This window comes from Bombus vancouverensis, chromosome 15, assembly GCF_051014615.1.
Source record: "Bombus vancouverensis nearcticus chromosome 15, iyBomVanc1_principal, whole genome shotgun sequence".
Lineage (NCBI taxonomy): Eukaryota > Metazoa > Arthropoda > Insecta > Hymenoptera > Apidae > Bombus > Bombus vancouverensis.
In genome coordinates, this window is record NC_134925.1 from 10,078,648 (window position 1) to 10,100,453 (window position 21,806).

General features: G+C 41.9%; 1 protein-coding gene across 16 annotated transcripts in view; it reads right to left on the bottom strand.

Moving 5' to 3' along the window:
• The window catches only part of pHCl-1 (pH-sensitive chloride channel 1), a 92,818-nt gene that overhangs the window by 27,227 nt on the left and 43,785 nt on the right, over window positions 1-21,806 (bottom strand). For 6 of the 16 annotated variants that reach the window (XM_033349894.2, XM_076624724.1, XM_076624723.1 and 3 more), the window contains exons 3-6: window positions 14,449-14,619; window positions 12,770-13,020; window positions 2,105-2,169; window positions 1,146-1,366 (exon numbers count right to left, since the gene is read on the bottom strand). In XM_033349894.2, the coding sequence (XP_033205785.1) occupies window positions 1,146-1,366; window positions 2,105-2,169; window positions 12,770-13,020; window positions 14,449-14,609 (698 nt within the window). In that variant the 5' untranslated portion in view covers window positions 14,610-14,619. Of the gene's footprint in view, window positions 1-1,145; window positions 1,367-2,104; window positions 2,170-6,655; window positions 6,809-12,769; window positions 13,021-14,448; window positions 14,620-21,806 lie in introns of all 16 variants that reach the window. The other 10 variants (XM_033349899.2, XM_033349895.2, XM_033349896.2 and 7 more) reach the window with 2 other exon arrangements.

Consider the following 21,806-nt stretch of genomic DNA (forward strand, 5'->3'; position numbering starts at 1 on the left):
TCGTGAAATCGCGAACGTCGATGATAACATGTTCAATAAGATTATCCAAATCGACGAGTTTTAGACTTCATTTTCGACTTTAAACTTTCATCACGCGGTAATCCGCGTTATCAGCATGTTGCGCTTCGTTAAGGACACTTTCTCAGCTTCGCTTTCTCAGCGCGGATAAGGGAAAACCTTCTTCTCGGATCCGCACCGAAACCACGAAACGGAACAAGGCACAAGGTGTTAATATTAGGCGTATGCAAAACTTTTAGTCTTTTTCTCTCGTCTCCTTCGATTTATATAAGACACGCGCGTTACGAATCGACGTTCGGAATATTTTCCCTCGTTTCGCACGACTTTCCGTCAAGTTTCGGATTCCGTCGCGGGAACACTGACATTGCGACATTTTCCGCAACATTTCGAAAGTGCTGCTCGACTAAAGACCGTCTAAAAGCGACAATCTGTCGGTGTGAGATCTGAAGAGCACGCCGCGTGCGGAAGAACTTCCCAGCTCGTGTTAACACTTTACCGATCGATAGCCTATTAATCGGCCTTCTATCGCCGACAATCTTTCTCATTATTCGAGCAGTAATTTGTTATTTGGTACTAAGGTACCTTGCTAAGTCGCGTCAGTTGCGTTGCTCTGTAAGCTCCCACAGTTTTATACCAATTTGAAAGACTTACCGTTCGCGATGAACGAAAAGAATGGTATTGGAGAGTCTACACCGAAACAGAGCCGACGCCAGGGAAAATCCGCGCCCGAGCTGCCGGTCGGACGTGCGTATGCCGTTGAACCGCTAGCTGTGAGTAAAGTGTTAAGCAGAGCGATTCCAGCCACGTGCGACCTAACGCTCTCGTCATCGTTTATCTTGCTCAAGGTTGTTTCGCACGGTTATTGTCACCGATCGATCATCAAGTTGGCGTTTCAGATGCGTCAATACCGACCAGACAATTGGAAGGAAAGGTGGCAAACGATATCGGTCGAAGGTAAAATTTTCCACGAACGCCCGATGAAAAGACTAAAACTTTGGCGTACACGCAATAACGCGATCGAAAGCCGGAGAATCAGAAATATGCCGTTCCAAATAATCACCGTAAAGTCTAGATTGCCTTTCGATATAGAAACGCATCGGCTTGCAATAGAAAATGGAGATAAATACCGCATAAGGTAGTTGACCGTGCCGTTGCGATATATCCGAAGGGCAAAATGAACTGGTATGAGCGGGTCCTTGAAGTCTCCGTGCATTATGAAGTACGTGTCCGGCAACCAGATATCATCGTAATGATGAATCGCATTCAAGTACTCGTACTGCGACCGATTGCTGTATCGTAATCGCGGGTCGTACCACTGTTGTTGCAGCAGGAATTCCACCTCGTATTTCTGTCGATAAAAGAAACGCAAGGACCGTTACGAAATTCCAACGATCATCGTCGAATGAAATATGTAGAGGGGCACGTGCGTGTCACGTTTTAGCGGCCTTGGTGCACCTGGTGTGTCCACGAAAGATTTACGGCGACGCGTTTCGCTATTTCTCTCCTACGACGATAAGTTTCGACGAGCCAACTTATCTCATCGAAAGGACGAAAAATATAAAACGAACCGCTCGTTCCACGATATTATAAAATCAAGGTGTGAAAGTTACGCTGCTTCTCATGAAAAATGAATTTTTTCGAGAAATTTTAAGGTACAACTGTTATCTTTAATCGCTAGTACGAACATAGCGATATTTAACTATATCTAAAGACGAAGTACTCTCACCGTTTCCCATTTAAACAAAAGCGAACAATTTTCCATAATTTTTTCGAGAAAATTTAAGAAGTAACTGTCACTTGCGGTCCCTGGTATAAACGCAGTTATAAATACGAATTTTTCATCCTGATCTTTACGCGTATAACGATCACTCAAGAAACCAGTCAATTCTTACACGCCATTGTAGTGATCTGTAGATTGTTTAGCTTTAGTTCTGTTTTACGTTTCGAAACTATGCGAAACCAAGTGCAATTTTGTAGGCCATCAGGCTGAAATAAATAAATACGATACGATAGGAACGTTGAGTCGGACAGACGCACAACATTCGTACGCGTGGACAGATTTAATGAGAGAAAATTGGTCAATTACCAAACTGGACTCGTCGGGAGAAGCCAAACTTAACAAGAGCACGCTCACGTTTACGGTCAAGGTTCCTGAAACACAGTGTACGATTGAGATTAAAGGCTCCACCGGGCACTTGTTCGAAGCAATCACCAGAAGAGCACGCTAATTCGAAAAAGAACATTCTTCGGAGGGGAGACATCTCGCATCGGGAAAGGGAATCGGCATTACTCAGAAAGTTGCTGGCTAATCTTTTAACTTCGACATAGTCTCACTTGCAAACATCGGTTGAAACGTGTTTGACATCAAGCGGTGGCAAAGCAGAAATAGTCTCGGTTTCCCTAACTCGTGCGAGTGACTTGTAAACCGATCGATCGATCGAAGGTACACTATGGTTTACGAAAGCGTTTGAACCTGCTATGAGACAACTTTTATGCCGCGTATCGCGTGTGCTCTATAAAACAACGCATCTTGAAAATTCGTTGCCACTGTAACGTGACGTGACTGGCACGATCGTATCGAACGAAAATTTCAAAGCGATTCCAAAATGTACATACAAGTTGCGACATGTTTATTGCGAATATATGTCGGATAAAGAGTTAGTACGCGACATGAACAGCCGTCTCAAGTATGCAACAAGTGTCAAACATCGTCTTAGGGAATATTTTATCGATGTTTATTAATGTAATGGTTAATCGACTCCTTGACGAGTTTCCTGACGAAATATACAGAGTGTACGGTAACGTTTCAAGGCACTCATCTCCAGAGTGGACAGCAGACACGAAAGCAACGAAGGAAGTTCATGGGAACACGCGTTCCGTCTGATCTATTTCTGCGTTTCGATAATCCGCAACTGTTTACCCGGAATGGCTACTCTCGGTTTGTACGCAAGTGTCGCAGTCGTCGCGTCGAAGAATTTCTCAATCTTTCAAACATTCCAGGTGTACGTCGAATGACACAGACCGAGTGTGGCCGTTTCGGATCGTCGAAACGCTTAAAACACAAAAATGGCTGTAAATTTGCAAGAAGATCGGACGGAACACGCGTTCGTACATACGTTTTTTTATTATTTCTACCTCGTGTTCGCTGCTGGAGTGTTACCACATTCTCTGTATACTCGTGTCAAATATCTTGCGATTTTCATAGGTTACACGAACGTATATCTTCGAACGCGTTTCAAACTTTGTCGATGCACGTATAATATAATCACGCAAGTCTCGTGACATGAAAAAGCAAAGGAAATTGGAAAATGTGCAAGTATAACGGACGTAATACTCGCGCATAAAGCACATGTACGAGTCTTGGAACGCTTTCGTGAGCCTGTGCACGTACGATCATGCCGATCTCAACACTCGAAACTTCGATCCCGAGTTTCGGTCTGCGATCCCGAGATCGACATGTTGCTGTTCTTCTATTTCTCTTTTCCTTCTCTACGCCTTGCCAGAAGCCGTTGCTTGTTATCGCGAAAGCGTCGTTAGAGCCATGCTGTGCACATGCTGCGACTAAATTTCGTGTTTGTATATTGTGTGAAGCTCGTAGTCGGAAAGTTAGGACTCGAGAACCGGTCGTCGAGAGGCGCGATAGCACGGCGACATTCGATCGAGAAGAGGATCGCTCGCAACGGAAACGGAAACGGTAACGGAAATGGAAATGGAAATGGAAACGGAAACAAAATGATCGTTGCAGCGATGCTCCGCCGGGCGAACGGTTTCATTTTCGCTGCACGCCCTTGTCTAATCGATGATGTGCCCGACGCGCGGCGTTTCTCAAAGTGGAACGACCAATTTGCACCGGCACTGTTCGCGTGTCACGCGTCTAACGAGTCCTAACCACCGATCCGATATAATTGCCAACGCATTCCACTACGGCAAAGACACGGCAAAACGCGTTTGCGTTTCAGAAGTTACGTAGTACGGTGTCGTGAAATACGGATGGAATATGGGGCAAGGATGGAACGTGATGATATTTAGAAATCGTATCTCGACGATCGAGGAACAGCCTGTTGGCAGCGGCTCTCCGCGACCATGTGTCGTCTTCGGCGATAGAAACATTTTCGTCGGGTTGTAGCTCGACGTCGACGAGAGATAGCAAGAAACTGTACAGGAGAAAGTTAAACGGCGTGATAAGATCTCTATGTTAGTAGGTTTTCTAGTACTCTTCTAGTACGCAACGATGCACCGGCGAAGCGCAAATGCACTTTTCTCTCGAACGACGCTCCGTAAGTTTTCGTTGATCGTTCGGTGGCAACTTTGAATCGTCTAGCATCAAGATACTTGGGTCGACGAACGCTCGGTTTAAAAGATACGTGGATTTTAACTTCGCGAAACTGTGTATACGAGAGACAAGGAAAAAGGGCGGAGTGGTTGTGTTCACGTTTCCCTTGTCTCTTATACGTTAAATTCGGTGGAATTGAAATTGAAATATCTTTTGGATTAAGCATTTCTCCATCCAAGTGTCTTTACTTTTTTCCAGAGAATTGAAAAATATTTAGAAAATATTGCGGAGTTTCGTTCGAAAGAAGAGCGCAATTGCGATTTCTCGGTGAATCGTTGCATACTAAGAAGAACCGAGATTGTATCGTGTCATTCAACTTTTCCCCGTACCGTTTCTCTCTATCTCTCGCCAATTTCGGGACACGACTCGACTAGATTCCGTAACGCATCTTGTACAGTGAAGAACATAATTGAACCTGCTTTACGAACCATTTTTTATTATCCCTAACATTGCAGGTATACAAGAAATTCGTACGACAGACATATTTCGTGCAATTGAAGCTAAGCTAAACAATTTTTGTTCGATGCCTAACGAGAAATATTCGTGGATTTAAGCGTGTTTCGTACTGTACAACCATAGTTTGATCGTAGTTGGATTGTTGCGTCGGATAAGCTGCGGTACGACGAATCCGGCATCTATCGGTATAAAAATGATTAGATTACAAGACTCTTATGAATCTCCACTGGTAGCGATTCTCGAATTGCAGAGGAGAATCGAAAAGCAATAGAGCGAAATTGATCTTGAGACAAAATCTCGTACAAACTATAGCAAAACGCATCGAAACGATCTTAAGAAGCTAAAGAATTTAAAATAAATGAAAGATCGACTAAAGACATTGGACAAATTGAAAAATCGTTTAGCTTATCATTAACCGTGCAAAATATTTCTGTTACGTTTATTTTTCGTATACCTTAATGTCGATGGTAAATAAAAAGTTGTTCGTACAAAACTCGTGGTTGTTATATCGCAATATCGGTACACTGTATGTTCTACACTGCGCACCAGGATTATGCAGCAGACAATAAAAAAAAAAAAAGAAAAAGAAAAAGAAATCGACGCGTTATCGAACCGTGAACACGCCGGTTTTCCTGCTGGTTTTTGATAACAGCCGCTCTATTATTACGTCGGTGAAACGAGCAACAATCGGCGGGGCACATCGGACACGAACGTTGCCAGGCTCGAAAAGAATGTCAGATACCGCGATCGGTAAGCAACGCTTTTACGTCCTCTTAACACGAATGTCCCGTTTCGAGCTTCGCGTCTACCAACAACACAACTTTTCTAGTCTTTCTTGTTTATGCTGTTCGAATCACGAGCCAACGTTTCACGAAGTAACGTGGTAACGTAAAAGATTTATTCAACCGAGCTGCCGCGAGTATTCTCTGATTGTGCGTGTGTTTAAGATCGAACAGTCGAAGGGTTTAGGTCGAACAACGTTTACACGCCTCGCTCGAATCCTCCGTGTCTCGCACTACGTCCAAGATCACGTTTATTCGAGCGAAAAATTGCAACTCGAGCTCGATCGAAAAGTTTTCTCAACACTAGAACTATCTTTGATGTCTATTTAAATAAACACGTCGCACATGATCGGTTGCAATTAAACTGCTGTTACAAAGCTAAACCGATACGATCGTTGATATTGGCACATGTCGCTTATATTACTAAACCAACACAAATTATACATAATAAATATATATATATGTATAATAATTTGATACGCGGTCAATGCTATTTATAATCACGTTTCGTTTCGACAGAAGCGAACGTTAATATCACGAGAAAGAGCGGCGTGTTTTTAGCGATTCGAAGAACGAAGAATCAGTCGCTTTGAGCAGAGTTTGGTAGTTCTAGTGTTTTAAAAATATAGGGACCGAGAACCGAGAAAAGCTTTCAAAGAGCAGAGTCTTGTTGCTCTTGCCAACAAGAATATACATGGTAGCAGAAAACCGTAGTGGTTCGGCTAAAAAATCGATCGACCTATAAACCCTCGTACGGAAATTCGACTAGCAACCCATTCAGGATTCCATATACGCCCGTACGTTTCAACAGTGTCCTCCGTTATATACAGCTATACACGGTACACACTGTTAGCGATTACGTTCGCCGGAGAATCAAGGGCTTCGTTCGATAAAATAATAATAGTCGAAACGAATGAACAGAGACGGACGAAAGAGGCGGCAACGAGACGCGAAAGAGAGGAGAGAACGCGGCGAACTGAATGGGTCGGGTCGGAATGAAAGTCGTGGTTGCCTTAATTATTTCTCTAGACGAGGTTACGAGAGAAGTAAAAGCAGAAGGACGGACCGCGAAGGTGGGTGCGAAGGTGTTGGTGCGACGTGTAGTGGTTATTGTTCTGGTTCTTGTACTGGTTCTTGGGGTCGTTAGAGGAGGTCGACGACCGGTTCGACAGGCCGGTGGCGTCACCAGGCCATCGCATTCCGCAGCAGAAATCCGCATCTGTAACACCCAACAACCCCTTGCCCACGTCTCATCCTTTTTTTCGTGTTACTATCGATCAATGTAACTGTTCGATCCTGCGCTCGCCGTCTACTTGTTCTTCCTCCAATTCCGCATTTTTCCTTTCTCTTATTTTTTATCTTTTGCAGCACGGCATTCCAGTATACGCGATGGAACGACAATAACAATAACGACAGCAACGACAAATTACTGCGGTAGAAGAGAGGGTAGATATACGAGGCAAAGCTCCGACGTACATAAATCACCGATATCCGTGTAACGACGATTACGAGTACTATCACGAAGATTCTAATATCATAGCCGAAAGATTGTCGGTCTTTCGTTCGATAGACGATCTTCTTGATTTAAATTACGATCTCGATTTAAATTACATGCTCGTACGTTCAAGTAGCATATAGTAGTAATTCGATTTATTTTGCAATTTTGCTTGATGATCTTTAAACGATCTTCGATTTCGATCGCGATACAACGACAAAAATAGGAATTGCGAGTTGGTAGAAATACGAGACACTTGCTAGTTCTAACGTTAATTTAGACGAAAAGATATTTATGTTTGTACGGTGCGTTACGCGTGAGATTCCTTAAAGTTATTTGTCTACCTTCCCTCTATTGTATTATTCCGTTTTCCCGAAGTTATTATCCTTGGAATAATAACGCTGTTATCTCATATTTCCATCCTCTCTTCCGTGTCTTTGTTGGGAAAAAAAAACATTTGGAAAAATATCCAGCTTTCCGTCAGGTTCTTGACAAATAGCTTTTCTACGAGCGATTCTTTATCCGATCGAACAGCAAAAAGAATAGCAACGGGAATGTGAAGGTTGTATTCATTTCGTAAAGAGTCTGAGTGTGTGAATTTCTGTGACACCCAACAACTCTTGCCCACGTCTCATCTGGTTTCTTCGTGAACCTAGTTCCGCCTAACGATGTCAACACCTATCACGAAATCGAGTATTTTTGGGGAGGGGGAGCTTATGAACGTTCCACCTCGATCGAATCGATAGGAAAACAGCACACCCCTATCGACAACACAAATATTTTCAATGTTGATTTTACCATACAAACACTGGTCAATTTGTTCAAGTAAACGATAAGGGCGTGCCGATGGATTTTCAATTACCGGACACGACCAATTGGCTCGCGACCTATTTAGGCTTCCCTTGCCAAATTTTTCGCGAAAACGTAACCTCGAAAGCGTAAAACACACATTCTACCTGACCTTGTTTGTCCCTTTCTCGGGCTCGGGATGTTCGATTAGATTGGCAAGAAGAAAGTAGAAAAGAAGAAAAAACAAGGAGTGAAGTTTTCTTTAGAAAAAAATGGTAAACAAAGTGAGAAGCTTTGCAGAAAATCAAAGTGACGGCATGAAAAGCATAATTGCGCCGTTGCTCGCAGCCTTTATATAAATAATTTTTTATTTGCCACTAAAATTACGGCGTAAAGAAGAAATAGACATAACAGAAACGTTTTGTACGAATATTTACCGTACGTTCTTCTCTTTACTTTTCTCTAATCTGCAGAAGAGAATCGTTCGAGCGAAATTCGTTCGATCACTGGGCCAAAATTGTCGCGCGAACTATGCCAAAACGCGTTAAAACAATTCCAAGTGCAAATGATTTTGCAGGAAATTCTAGCAGATTGTTCAACCTAAACGTTCTCGATTGGCAAAAACAAAAACGACAGAAAGTCGAGTACTTGGTGTCGCGGGTAAACGAATTAAAAAAATTGTTTCGACTAGCATCCACTTGTACGAGATATTTCTGTTATGTGAATTTTTCGTGAATGTCTAATTTCAACGGTAAATAAGAAATAATTTATATAAAATCTGTCGCTCTTGTAGGTTCAGTTACGCTCGTCGCTGCATCTCGAAGAAAAGTCAGGAAGCTGCAGAATTGCGCCGCGCCAACTCGTTCCGGTGAACTTCAAATAATGCAGTTTCCATGCAGTTCGAGTTCGTATCGCGTTCGTTTTGTTAGCGACGCGACTCTTCACCCTCTCTACTCATCACCGATTTCATATTCGTTTTCTACTCGTACTTTGCTCTTCAATTTTCGTCGCGCAGTTCGTTACTTCCTTTCCAACTGGTATCTATCTAAGTTACGCGTTTGACAATTTCTTCCTCTTTCTCTCTCTCCCTCTCTCTCTCTCTCTCTCTCTACCATCTTCTCTATCTTATTTATTCTACCACGAGAACACGAAGAAGACGTGTACTTAGCACGAAACAAGCAATCAACGTTTCTCTTTTGTCGCTGCAATTGAAAAATGTTGCGCCAACGTAGCGGGGAAAAGTAGAGGGAAGCGATACACGCGGCTTGTTTTCTCCACCGATTCTCCAGACTCGTCGCCATTCTCTTTTCATCTTGCATCTCGCACTTTTGCGAGAAAGCGTGCTTTCTTTACATTCGCCGGCTGAACAAATGATGCCGGTGCTCGAGGGCGCCGTGGCAACTTCCCCGTTCCCTCCAATGCACAGAGAAACCGTCCTTTTGTCACGCCAGACTTTCTTTCAGAGGGTAAAACGTTGTCTTCCTGATAGGCACTTTACCGAGCCTGGCGTGGAAACCTGTTTCACGCCTGTACCGTGATACCGCTACATCGATCAATTACCGATCCCTTTGTCGCTTTCCAGATTCTAGAAACGGAAATCGTAGAGCGCAAAATGGAAATCGGAAAACGAAGATCGTCGACACGCGATACGTAATATTAGGTGGGTGCAAAAATTCTGTCGGTTCTTGCGTTCTTTCTTGGTACAGTTCGCGTTTCTTTTTCTTTTTTCTTTTTTTTTAGATAAATTATAAGTCGTTTGAAGGAAGACTATTCATTTTATTATTTGTTTAATCCTGGCCTTTCGAATGGCTTCCGGTTGCAAACCTTGCAACAATAGTCAGCGTCTTTACGATACTTATTCCTATCAGAATGGAGACTAGTTTCGCGTAATAGTTACGAATATCGTATTTTAACAGCAGATAAAAAATGACGGTCTCTTTATTCATTTTACGCTACTAATCCGAAAAAGCTTTAAACTAATGGTCTTCCATAATTATACCCGTTGACATACGCAAAAATACGCGATCCATTCAGAGTTTCTGTTCTTCTATTTAAAAAACGTGCGGATGAATGGAATTTCATATAATGTATTTTCACGTCTACGAGTATCTTCGTGGACTCTAGGAGCCAAGAATTCTTCGCGAGAGATATCAGTGAGTTGAGATAAACGAGGAGGAGTGATAAAATTAAATGGACACGACGTGATAGACATATGGAGTATAAACGAGATTGTTGAAAGCGTTTATAACATTATTCTCATTACGTAAAACCGACGGAACTTTTGCAATCGACTAATACCGACAAGCTGATTCACACTGCACGTGTCTACTTTGCATATGTATTTGCACTTAAAATCCAGCCACGTTTAAACGTGCCCATCTTGATCGGTGGCACACTTTAACCACGAGATTTGGCACAACCGACGTAGTTTCTCACGAGATACGAAACGCAAGCGTTTCAGTAGATCGGTGCCAAATAAGCAATCTCGACGAATGCTTAATTAATATCGCCAGCCGAGTCACATCGAAGTCACGCGTTCGCCGACATTTGCGCCGGCAATTACGAAAGCGACCCGAGACAAGAATGTAAAAAATGCGAGTTTGTCGCCTATTTTGCGTCGTTGAACAGGATTCAGCTAACGCGTCAAACGCAAAACGTGATACACCGGGCGCAAAAGCGAGTCGATAATCGAAGCATTGGAGACGTAATTGTCAAGTACCACTGCTAAGAGAAACGTTTCGAAAACATCGTACTTGCGTTATGTAAATGTAAATTTTTCCATATAGAAACGCTCACCGACTGTATCTGTTTGCTAAAAGTTAACAATCGATCTATTGTTATACTTTGTATTGTTATCGATTGTTATTAGAATTTTTGTTCGTTGTAATTTAAGTATTGAAAGACACCAGATCACGTGGTCGACATAGAGAATAGAGGGTGAAGAACGCTTGAAACGGAAACGAGGCATATCGCGAAACTACTATAATTATTCCAAATGAGTTTGCTTACGCGTAATAGCTGCGAACTACTAGCTGGCGGTTTATCGCGGCATCGCAACGATCTCTTGATATTTCGCTCAATTCGATAGAAGCTTTTCTCTGCAAAGCTCGTTCAAGCGGAAGGTTTTTGTTGTAGGAACGAGTGGCCGAATTCGGCGGATCCGTCTGACCACGTCCTTTTCTACTTACACGTTGCGGGCTGTGACATTATGACACCAACGGTCGTCGCCTTTTCCAAAGTGAAAATTTCCGTTCCTCTTCACCTTTTAATTAACAGGAATATCGCGAATATTCTACCATCGATATATCGAGAATTTTGTATCAGGAAATTTCGCAGTATTTTTGACGACTGATGTATCGCGTAGAAAACTTTCATGAAATTCCTGCGCTATTTTCATTCGATATCACTCAATTTTCAAATAAAATTTTGTTCTTTTAACGCTTCAAGGCTATCGGTTCGCCAAGTTACACAACGTGCCCTGTTTCTTCTTCGATATCTTATTTCTTGAATTGAACGGACGAAGATTCAAGAATTTGTGAAATTTCTTTCGATCTATTCAAGTTACACGAAGGAAAACGATTTAAATGGCATTGCGTTTTCGTGCAAACGACGTCTATTGCGTACTTGCGTTTGTTCTCGTAGCATTCGTAGCACGAGAGCATTATAATTGTAGGAAATAGACGCGTTAAGCTATTTCGGGTGACGACATGGTCGTTTCGCTATAGAGGCGGAGGGACCATTCTTTAGATCGATAATTAATTTGCCAAGAGGTAAGTAAATTTACATTCGAATAAATCTGCGCCGTGTAACACCGGTTCGTATCTCGGATTCGTACGAAGCGTGACGTAAATACCTCGTGACGTTTGAAACCACTAGATCTTTTTATTACGTTGATAGCGTTGCTTAATTTACGCGCTTGTCTCGTTCAGACGAAAAAAAATTAATTAAAAAACTCGTTAATGCAGCTCGAAGGACGCCGTAAATGTAATACAAAGAAATTCATATGAATCTCTTTTACCAATCCAAAATATTTCGTTCGGTGAGATCGACAGAAGGAAAAGAAAAGAAAAAAAGAAAAGAAAGAAATAATTCGGTTAGAAGAAAAAAAAATGTCAAGAATGTTCAGATTCGATCGCGATAAAAATGCTAGAAAGTCTGGTCGAGATGATTTCAATCCGAAGAAGAATTCCAATCGCCTTAGCCTTAGAGACTACAAATTTATTACTGACTCGAATTGGATTTCCAACGGAGCAGCCGTTCGGCGCGGCGTGGTAAACAGCTGTTGGCAGCGAGAGCCTTGCAGCTAGTGATAGAGGGCCGACATTGGTCAGACGGGTCGGCCGATTCGGCCAGTTTGTCGTTTCGACATCAAAAGAAACCGATTATTACTTTCTTGCCATTGCGATTTCATTCGTGCTCTCCATTCAACTTTCCTTTTCATTTTATTCCCCTTTATCCCCGTACATTCTTTTCCTCTGCCCGTCTCGTATCCTTTTACACGCCACTCTAACGTATTCATCGACAAGCGCGAGACTCTTTCTCTCCACTTTCACAGCGATCCTGGCATGCGTACCGCGATTCCTTCGCTAAACCGCGAAAAACGCGCAATCTCGCGCAGCACGTAAATGCATACGACAAGCACGCAACGTGCGAACTGACGATAGGAAGGAAAGGGGGACACGGTGGAACGTGAAACGTGAATATGAAAAAGTAGGGGGAAGAAGAGGGGAACGAGGACGAAGTGAAATCAAAGTAAAACGAAATAAGATAACCGAGTTCCACTTTCATTCGTTCTCGCGTTTCCTCTCGTTCTTTGTTCTTAGTCTTTCCTTTTTTCATTTTTCCTTTTCCTTATGCCGATTTAGCGTGATCAGATCGATTTCTAATATAGAGTACCCTTTCGACGAGGGGTGAGCAGTGAGCTGTGGTTGTGTGGTGCTGTATGGTGGTAGCGGTGCCGGTGGTGTTCGAGGTGCTCTGGATGATCAGGGTCATTGGGTACGAGGTAGTCAGGGGTGTAGTCGTCTTGACGGGTGTGGGGCGGGGGCCTCAGTGTACCTTGGACCGGGGGCAGAAGCCGCTTGTCGTAACGGGTCGACAGCAGCAGGTTGTCCAGTATCTCCTTGTCCGACTTGCCCTCCTCGAAACTGCAACACAACGTATTGTAGCTAGCCCCGAAACCACCGGATCCACGACGGAATTTTTCCTTTCCTTTTCTTTCTCTTTCCTTTCCTTTCTCCTTTCTCCTTTCCTTTCCTCTTTCCTTTCCTTTCCATTCCTTTCCTCGGTTTTCACCCCCGATCATCGAGTGTTCTCTCTCTCTAGCCACCCCGAAGGTCGATCCGCAGATTAACCCGCAGTTCGCTTTGTCGCGAGCCTCGACCTTGACCTTCGAGGTGTCCAAGAAGATCGGTTTTCCTGAGAATGCGCTTGTCGCACGCGATCTGTACGAAACGCGCGTCGTTCTCTTTCGAGTGAATTCGTTATGGCTACACATATTAAAAGAGAAACTCACACGATCTACCAATTATTCGACGAATATTACGCAGAGCTCTCTAAAACGCACTATATAATACGTGTATATATATATATATATATATATATACATATGTATATAATATATATATATATGTATATGTATAATGTAAAAACAGCTTCTACCTTCGAGCGTCATCGAATTAGTCTGGAAATTCGCTAATTTAACGATCTGTTGCTTCGATCGTTGACTACATCGCGATCACTAGGATCCAAACTTGTCTACACTTGGCTAAACGTGTACGATGCAATCGAACGATTTTTGGGACGCTGGTCGAGCGAAAGAAGATTCGCGATTACCTGGCCGCTTTCGTCTCTCTCAAAGTTCAGCCCGACTCTATTCCGATTTCAAGACTATCGGCGAGCGCTAGACGTTGAGAATCCGCGGCTGTAAATATTCTCCCGAGCCAACATCGGTGTCACGCGATTAGAGAGATCCTGCGAGATCTCTCGTCCGTTGCTATCAACGTCTCGGTTGCTCCGTAGCCATTCCGCATCGCCACGACCACGACGACGACAAGTTTATAGCCGGTAAAGTAAGTCGACGAGCGTAAAAGGGTAAATAGACAGCGAACAAGTCAACTCCCCACCCTTCGACCGGCGTCCCGGTTAATAACGAGACAAGTTTGCGCAATATTAAATGTAAAACAAGTATAAGAGCCTTTGAACAAGAAACGAGGCGACATTAACGACGATTCCCGATATTCCATGCAAAATAGATCTGTTTCGTCTAATGTGAAACATCGAGCGAGTCTAGATTCATCTTTCCATGTATTCTGTACCGCGTCGTCGCTACAATGTCGCTCTCTCGATCCTATCACAAGCAAACACAACAGTGTTCTACTCTAGTGTCCCTCTCTTAGCTTCTCGATGCGTTCGAATCGTTAAACTTTAGCAGCCTCCTGGCCGAGTAAAAAATCTCTTCAAACAGAGGAAGATAACGCGACCGTTATTCCGGTATCGTACTTTGGTATCGGGAAGTTAAGAGCAGATCGATGGCTGAAGAAGGTGTTAGTTATCGTGTATTCCATAATACGTACATGTCTTCGGCACGCACGAGAGTGACAAGAGTGAGGGCAAGTGTGAGGATACAGAGGATGGTGAAGATGAGGGAGCTTGCGAGGGAGGTGAGAGACAGCGAGAGGACGGACGAGAGGCGGCCGCCACCACCCGCACACCGCCCTAGCGCCACCCAACCCATTCTATGTCATCTGAAACAGAAAGCACATTTTCCATTATTATGTATTCCATCCGCAGTGCAAGAGAAACGAATGTCATCCGTTCGCAAAAGCGATACCAAGTCTAGAATATTTCTACGGCTCTGTGCTACCGTCGTTGCGAATGAACGCGCTTTTCCATGAAATATATTCCTTATAAATCAGATAATAAATAATTCAATTAGCTTGCCTCTGAGATATTCTCATACGAGAAATATCGTATTTTTCGATGTACTTTGGAAGCGTAGGATAAGTAGGACGACTGGATAACAGCGCGTTTGTTTCGCGCAAAATGCGAAACGCACGAGAAGATAAATCAATTTTATTCCAGTAGCGATGCACGGTGTTTGGAAACGACTGTCTGACAGGCAACGAGTCGTAATTTTCAATAATTCTCATTAATCTTTGTCGCTTAACACTAGAACTATCACACCGGTCCAATTGACTGGTTTTACAATTTTATTTCAAAATTCCTACTTCGTGTTATATTTTTTGTCGGCAATGGTGCAATGATTTTCACAACGATAACTAAACGAATGATACGATGAATTTTGTTTTGTTCTTTATGTATTCAAACTGAAAATAATTTTGTATCGAGGCTACTTATACCAATACCAGTCAAAATGACCGGTACTCGTCAAAGTATAAATGGATCCTGCAATTTGTTTATCGAAGCCCAATTAACCAGTTTCCTCGTTTTCTGCAACTTGTCACACGTTTTTAAAATTTTTACCGCGTGTCGTTCGATACGACGATATCAGTTATCAGGAAAATTCCGGATCGATCGCTAAATGCTAACACTAGAAATACCACACCAGTCAAAATGCCTGTCTCTGCAATTTTATAAATGCGTCAACCCTCCTAGATGAATTAATAATACCAAAAATCTACTACGTAACATGGAATTGCTTCTGTAAGAAAGTAATAAATCAATAAATATAAAGATATTCCATTATTACGTATTTTTCAAAGACCAGTCATTTTCACTGGTTTTGGAAGAAATAGTTACGTGTTAACTATCGGTAGATGAACACCATTTACAAATCAACGGTCTTCCTTCGTAGAAGAAGTCGATGTTTAAGGTAGATTGTCTCGGGTGTTATAAATTTTACAGGGAAAGTTCGTAATAGTTTTGCAAAACGATACGAATTTTAATATACTCGCCTGTATAAAGCCTGTTATAAATCATTATGCGTTCAGTAAAATATTGGTAAAGTGTGCAAGTTAAAAAGCGAACAAGATAAAACAAAAATTCGATCAAAAGCAATCGAATGCAGGCGATAGATATTTCTTCTTTTTCCATTCGCTGGAAAAACTCGATGCAAAACCGTTTAAAAATGTTTCATTTACTGTACAGATCATCGCTATATACCACTTTACTCCGTTGCCGAGTGTATTAAAAGGGAGGTGCAGGATTACCTCTCAAAGACCTGTGGATACACTTTTGATCTACGACCTTTTACGCGATTCTCATACGAATACACGGATTCACGGAGTATACCGACCCTGCCAGACGATCCCTTTTAACGGAATTCGACGGATAAGGCTGAACCTTCCAAACACGAGTTTCAAAGCTCGAATATATCGTGGCTACCGCCGTGAACTTGTTTCATCTCGCTTTTATACCGCCTTTGTTCCACTGGATTGTCTGCAAGTACGAAATCAACCGGTTCGACGGAAACTAATATCGCCTTTTTGCCCCCTTCTTCTTATACTTAGAAGCATTACGTACGCTTGCGGTCTCGTACAGAACGTCGTAACTAATCTAAGAAACGATTCATACCGCTGCATCTCTTTTCTCGTCATTTTTTCCCACTCGATCGTATTTTTCCAAGAGAAAATGATACTTTAGGTTTAGGTAAAATGCGAACATTTTCTTGTTCTCATTTTTTTTTTTTTTTTTTTTTAGCAATTAACTCTGCTGAGTTTGTATTTTTCCAAGGGGAAAAGATTTCCTTTAAGTTTAAGTCAAAATCTGGAGATTTTGTTCCTCTCTCGCTCGTGTGTTCGCGATTATTATATTCTGTTTAAAATTGGAAAGAATTATGCATGAATTACGTAATGATTTTTTAACCTCATACTTTATACGACGAGGGAAGCTTATAGAAATATATTTAACAATTTTATTTAAAAAAGCGATTCGAAAGTCCACAGTCCACATCAAGTATCAATGTTTTATTAAAAGAACTTTAAGCGCGAATGTACAAAATCCTTATAATGTAAAGTTTCCAAGAAGGTTTAGTAATTTTGTGATGGTCTATTACGTTTTTCTGTAATTCTCTTAATACTCAAGTACGTATATTCGTACGCAATTGTGTCAACTGAATTACGGTGTTATTTAATTACATAATATAATTACGTAATTCAAACCTTTCCGTTAATTTGTCTGCCAATTGCATTACAATTACAATGTAACTGGATTACATCCTCGCCGAACAAGTGAGATAAATGTTATTACATTTATTTCCAGTGTCTTTACAGCGTATTTTCCGTTTCCCGTACATATCTGACTCGATCTTACGTTTATGTTTCTCACTTACCTACGATCGTACCTTGTGATTATACTTTAATTACATTTACGAATTTCACTGCAAATTTAATTGAACGAGAATTTATCGAACTACCAACGAAGCACGGCGTAATTGAACACGATTGCGGATGAATTACCTCGTAATTTAATCGCAATTTTCCACCACTCTGTGTCCATACTCGTTTTCCCTTGCAGTTCACGTATTTTTTACTTTTCAACAAACGACCTGTTTTTAATCTGTTCGTGACACGCAACGATATTTCACTTTGAAACGTAAAATTTGCACAGATGCTCGCGGATTGCCGTGGTGCCAAGCTGCGACGCATTAAAGTCGTCGCGAAAGGTAAGTTGACCGTAGGGGAAGGTCGTCTGAGTGAGTTGCGAGTCGACACTCGCGCGTCGTGCAGGCACTTTTCGAGTAGGTTGTTATGCAGGACCATTCCGAGTATCTTCGCGAGCGTGTCGAGGACCATTTTCACTCTTTCTGTCTGACCCTATAACTCGCAGCGGTCTTTTGCCGCGCCGTTCAGAGTTTCCTTCCGCCATACGACGCTCGTGTTTCTGCTTTTCTAGCAAACTATGCATGACAAAAGATCGCGAGTTTTCTAGTCGTTTTCGTCGCTCGTTTATTATGCTACACTGTGTGTGTGTGTGTGATATTACATTTTGCAAATATTTAGTTACGTGATACTACCTTTGACTTTTCCTGCACCTCGATGTAATAATGCTAATAAAGATACACGAAGGGGTCACGGGGAGAAAGGATGGAAAATGTTCATTTTAACTAATTTGGAGCGTAGCATTTTTTCCTATGCTCCTTTCGTGCGTGCTCTTTACCGACGGTTATTTCGCGTTAATTTGAATTAAAATTTCCTGAGATTTACAACGGAAATTCAGGTGTAAAGATAATTTTCGTTTTTCTTTTTTCTTGCAATTTAATGCACTGTATATTACTTATAATCGTAAGCAAAAGTCGAAAACGATGCGAAATAAAGCGATTAAATTGTTTTATCTCGTTACGATAGCAGTGAGAAAATATGGAGTTGCGACACTATATAATTGAGAAATAAATTTTAGTCTTGTAAGAGATGTTAAAGTTTGACGACGTCGTCCCTTTAAACGTGCACCTTTCGTAGAATAATTTTTACTAGCCAATAACATCAACGAACCGGCAAGCTACAAATTGCTGGAGATCGTAGACTCGATTTCTACGATTTTACATCGCACGGAATAACCAAATCGTCGATAATTTACAAAAATTAATTAATTCAGTCTTTGTCGTTCTTCGGATACCCAGTGTACTGTATTTTGTATTATATTATAATATCATTTTGATATTATATTTTCGCATTATATTGAAAACTCCAGGTTTGCTCGTTCCGTGCCAAGTTCGAGATCGAGTCAGCAAACATCTAAGCTTAAGGTGATTCGAATCGACTGAAATAAATTAACAAAATAATCAAAGTATCTTTTCTCGTCCTTTCCAACACCTGTTATATCGAATTTTCATATTACACTGAGAATTCATGGTTTGATTATTCCGTGCAAAGTTCAAGATTGGATTCGACGACGTCACAGCTTATGGCGATTCGATAATCCTATGTTACTATACATAGAAGAGTTCGTATAACAGAAAATTTCGCATGTGTCTGTCGAATAAATCTCAACCCCTGCAGAGTTAAACGCGCGGAATCGAGCAAACGCTGAATGATCAGCGATATCCTTAATTTGCTCGAATCGCATTAGTACCGTGAGCCGGTAACAAGATTTTAACCATCGGGAAAAACGGAAAACTCTGTTTCCTCCTTGGAAATTGGCGATTAACGTTGTTCAGCATTGTGGCTTCTAATCCAACGTAGCTAAATCCCTGAACAAAGTCAACGTTTAGAATGCTTCGTCTGTATCGAAGCTCCACTCAACCGCGACATAGCGATCTGTAGTTTTCTTACATTTAGCCTAATTATTTCTTCTTCGATCGATTTTTGCTCGAATAATTTTCTTTTTAACGATCCTCGAATTTTAAGGAAGGGTAACGGTCAGGATGCAAAAGAAATTTGTTCGAGCAATATTAATATTCTCAGACATATTAATACGAAAGAAATTTCTTCGAAACAATTTCTGTATTGTGTTTCTCCATGTCGTATTCGCAAAAATATAAATTGGCGCAGTCACGCGCAATAATCTAGCGACAACGACGCGGACTAATGTCTTACTGCAAAGTGTACTATCTGCGCGAAGGATCGAAATATTTTCCACTGGAATGCAGAATAACTGCAATATTCTACACTCCGCAGTTACTGTGTATGCACGGTGAACTGAAAATTAAAGCATTGCTCGATGTAACCGCGGCTGAGTTCCCCCCTCGCTGAATATAAGAACAGTGTTAATTAGCTTGGCGAAGTAGGAACGTAACGAGCCACAAGGGAGACGTTCTTCTAGAAAAGAAGAGACCGAAGAAGTTAAAGACAAAGCTCCGGTCTTCCGTAGTTTATTAAGGAACGTCGGTCGAGAGAAAGAACGTTCCGTGCGGGGCTCTTCTATTCGTTCGGAGGACTTTGTTCGACAGACTAGAGTAGCTGCAGGCTGGTTTACAGGCCGCTTGGTTGGATGAAGAAGAGTAACGCGGTTTAACGTGACAGGTGTGTGCTATGTAGCTTGCTTAACCATTAACCAGCCTCGTCTTTTCTCGCGTAGACACGATCGGCCTCTTGAAGCTCGCCCCAGGCTCCTCCACGAGTGTTTGCAGACGGTTGCTCCTCGACCAGCTTAAATTGCGCCGGTAGAATCACGCACCGTGGCTTCGCACGAATCATCGAAAATCAACCAGTTGCACGCGTCTCCGCCTCCAACTTTGCCGATGCCTCAGCCTTTCTCGCCGCACCCGAATCGATAACGTATGATTCTATGTATTTCTATTTTACAGTGTCCGGCTATCGAATCCAGGACCATCCGCAATTTTCGGTATTTCACAATTTTTCTAGAAAACTTGCAGGTCTGAGAGGTTGTTAGTTGCTCGATCAAAGTGTCATGGATACGTAGCTCTTGACTCGTAAGTAGATCAGAACGTCTTCCGGTTTCATAGAAAATCGGTTTAATTCATCGAGCGCGATTAATCGGTGATTTCGCGTTTGTACGAGATAACGACGCAGGAAATTGTAAGAAATATTCGTAGGAGTTGCGTTAAAAATTGCAAACTGCTAGAAGCTTCTTCGAAGTAAGTAAAGATACTTGCGACGTTAGCGCAAGCAACGATATTTAAATAGTAAATCTATATAGCAGTATATGTAATAAATAGTACAATATATTACCGCTACGTTAATCACGTTTTAGCCTGGTGATTCCGTAAGAAGGTAGGAGGTGTTGCCTCTAATTATTAATTCGTCGCTCACAAAATTTTCAAAATAAATCTTCTGGAAAACTGAACCTCGGGCGAGCAAATTATCTCTTACGTTTTGTTTCTCGTTCCCTCGTAAAGAGTCGTCTCACGCTCGCTTGTACGTATCATTCGGTTGGACGCTTCATATTACTTCACTTTCTGTTCGACGTGGTATTCCATGATAAAGCCGATCTCCTTAATTACGAGGCCGGACGAGCTTGCCCGGGTAGAATTAAAAAGGAATGCGAACGCGAAAACGGGACAAGTAAACAAGGGCAAAGAGGGAAAATTCATTTATTCATTGGGCTCTACTTGGTCGTCCAAACAAAAAGTCTTTTCATAAAAGTTCTTGCCGCGGAAAAACTGCCGGGCAGAAGCGAATAAACCAGGGTTCAGGGAGCGTGATTTTTAACCGCAACAGTAAACGGTTCAAATTGCAGAAAACGTTTATCTGTGAAAAAGAAAAAAATAAAATAAAGGACTTCCGATCTTCGTATAATTACCGCGCTGACCGAGCGATATTCGCTCGATGAAAACCGATATTTTAACGCGTTCGCGATTCACTGGCCGCGATACTTTGACAGCTTGATCATTTCTACTTTAATCGCGAATATCAGCATCGCGCTTTATGCGCGCACACCGTCGTCCACGAGCATTCGAACACCCGGCGCAATTCCATCGAAACGTCGATACCCTTGTTACAGTAGTTTTAAATTTACGATCGAAGAAGGTTTTCTTACCGTTACTAGCTCTTGAAGCGTTACTGGTAAAACTTAAACCGAAACAGCAACTATATCCGCGTTGCTCCAGTTCTATGTTTGTCTCTAATGAATGACTGGCACGTCATAAAGGCTATAGAAACTCGTAGGACGCGACTAGAAACACATCGAATCGCGCTGTAATCCTAACTAACGAAACTGTGTGGACTTGGAGCGTTTCGAGTCGCTTACTCGGTTGATTTATTTTTATCTACCCTTAATCGCTTCTCTATCGCCTATAACGATTAATATCAACTATTGTATACGTACACGGGTTGGATAAAATGATGGGAACACCCTTTTACGTGTCATATACGTCATATATGTATACGACATGTACGAGCTGTTTCCATTATCTCGTTCATACACAGACACGTCATACTCGTACGTGTATGTGACTAGTAAGAGGTGTTTCCATTATTTTGTCCACATACATATACGTCGTACTCGTGTACGTATATGATATACGTATGAGAGGTGTTTCCATTATTTGGTGTCCAAACCTTGTATATGGTTA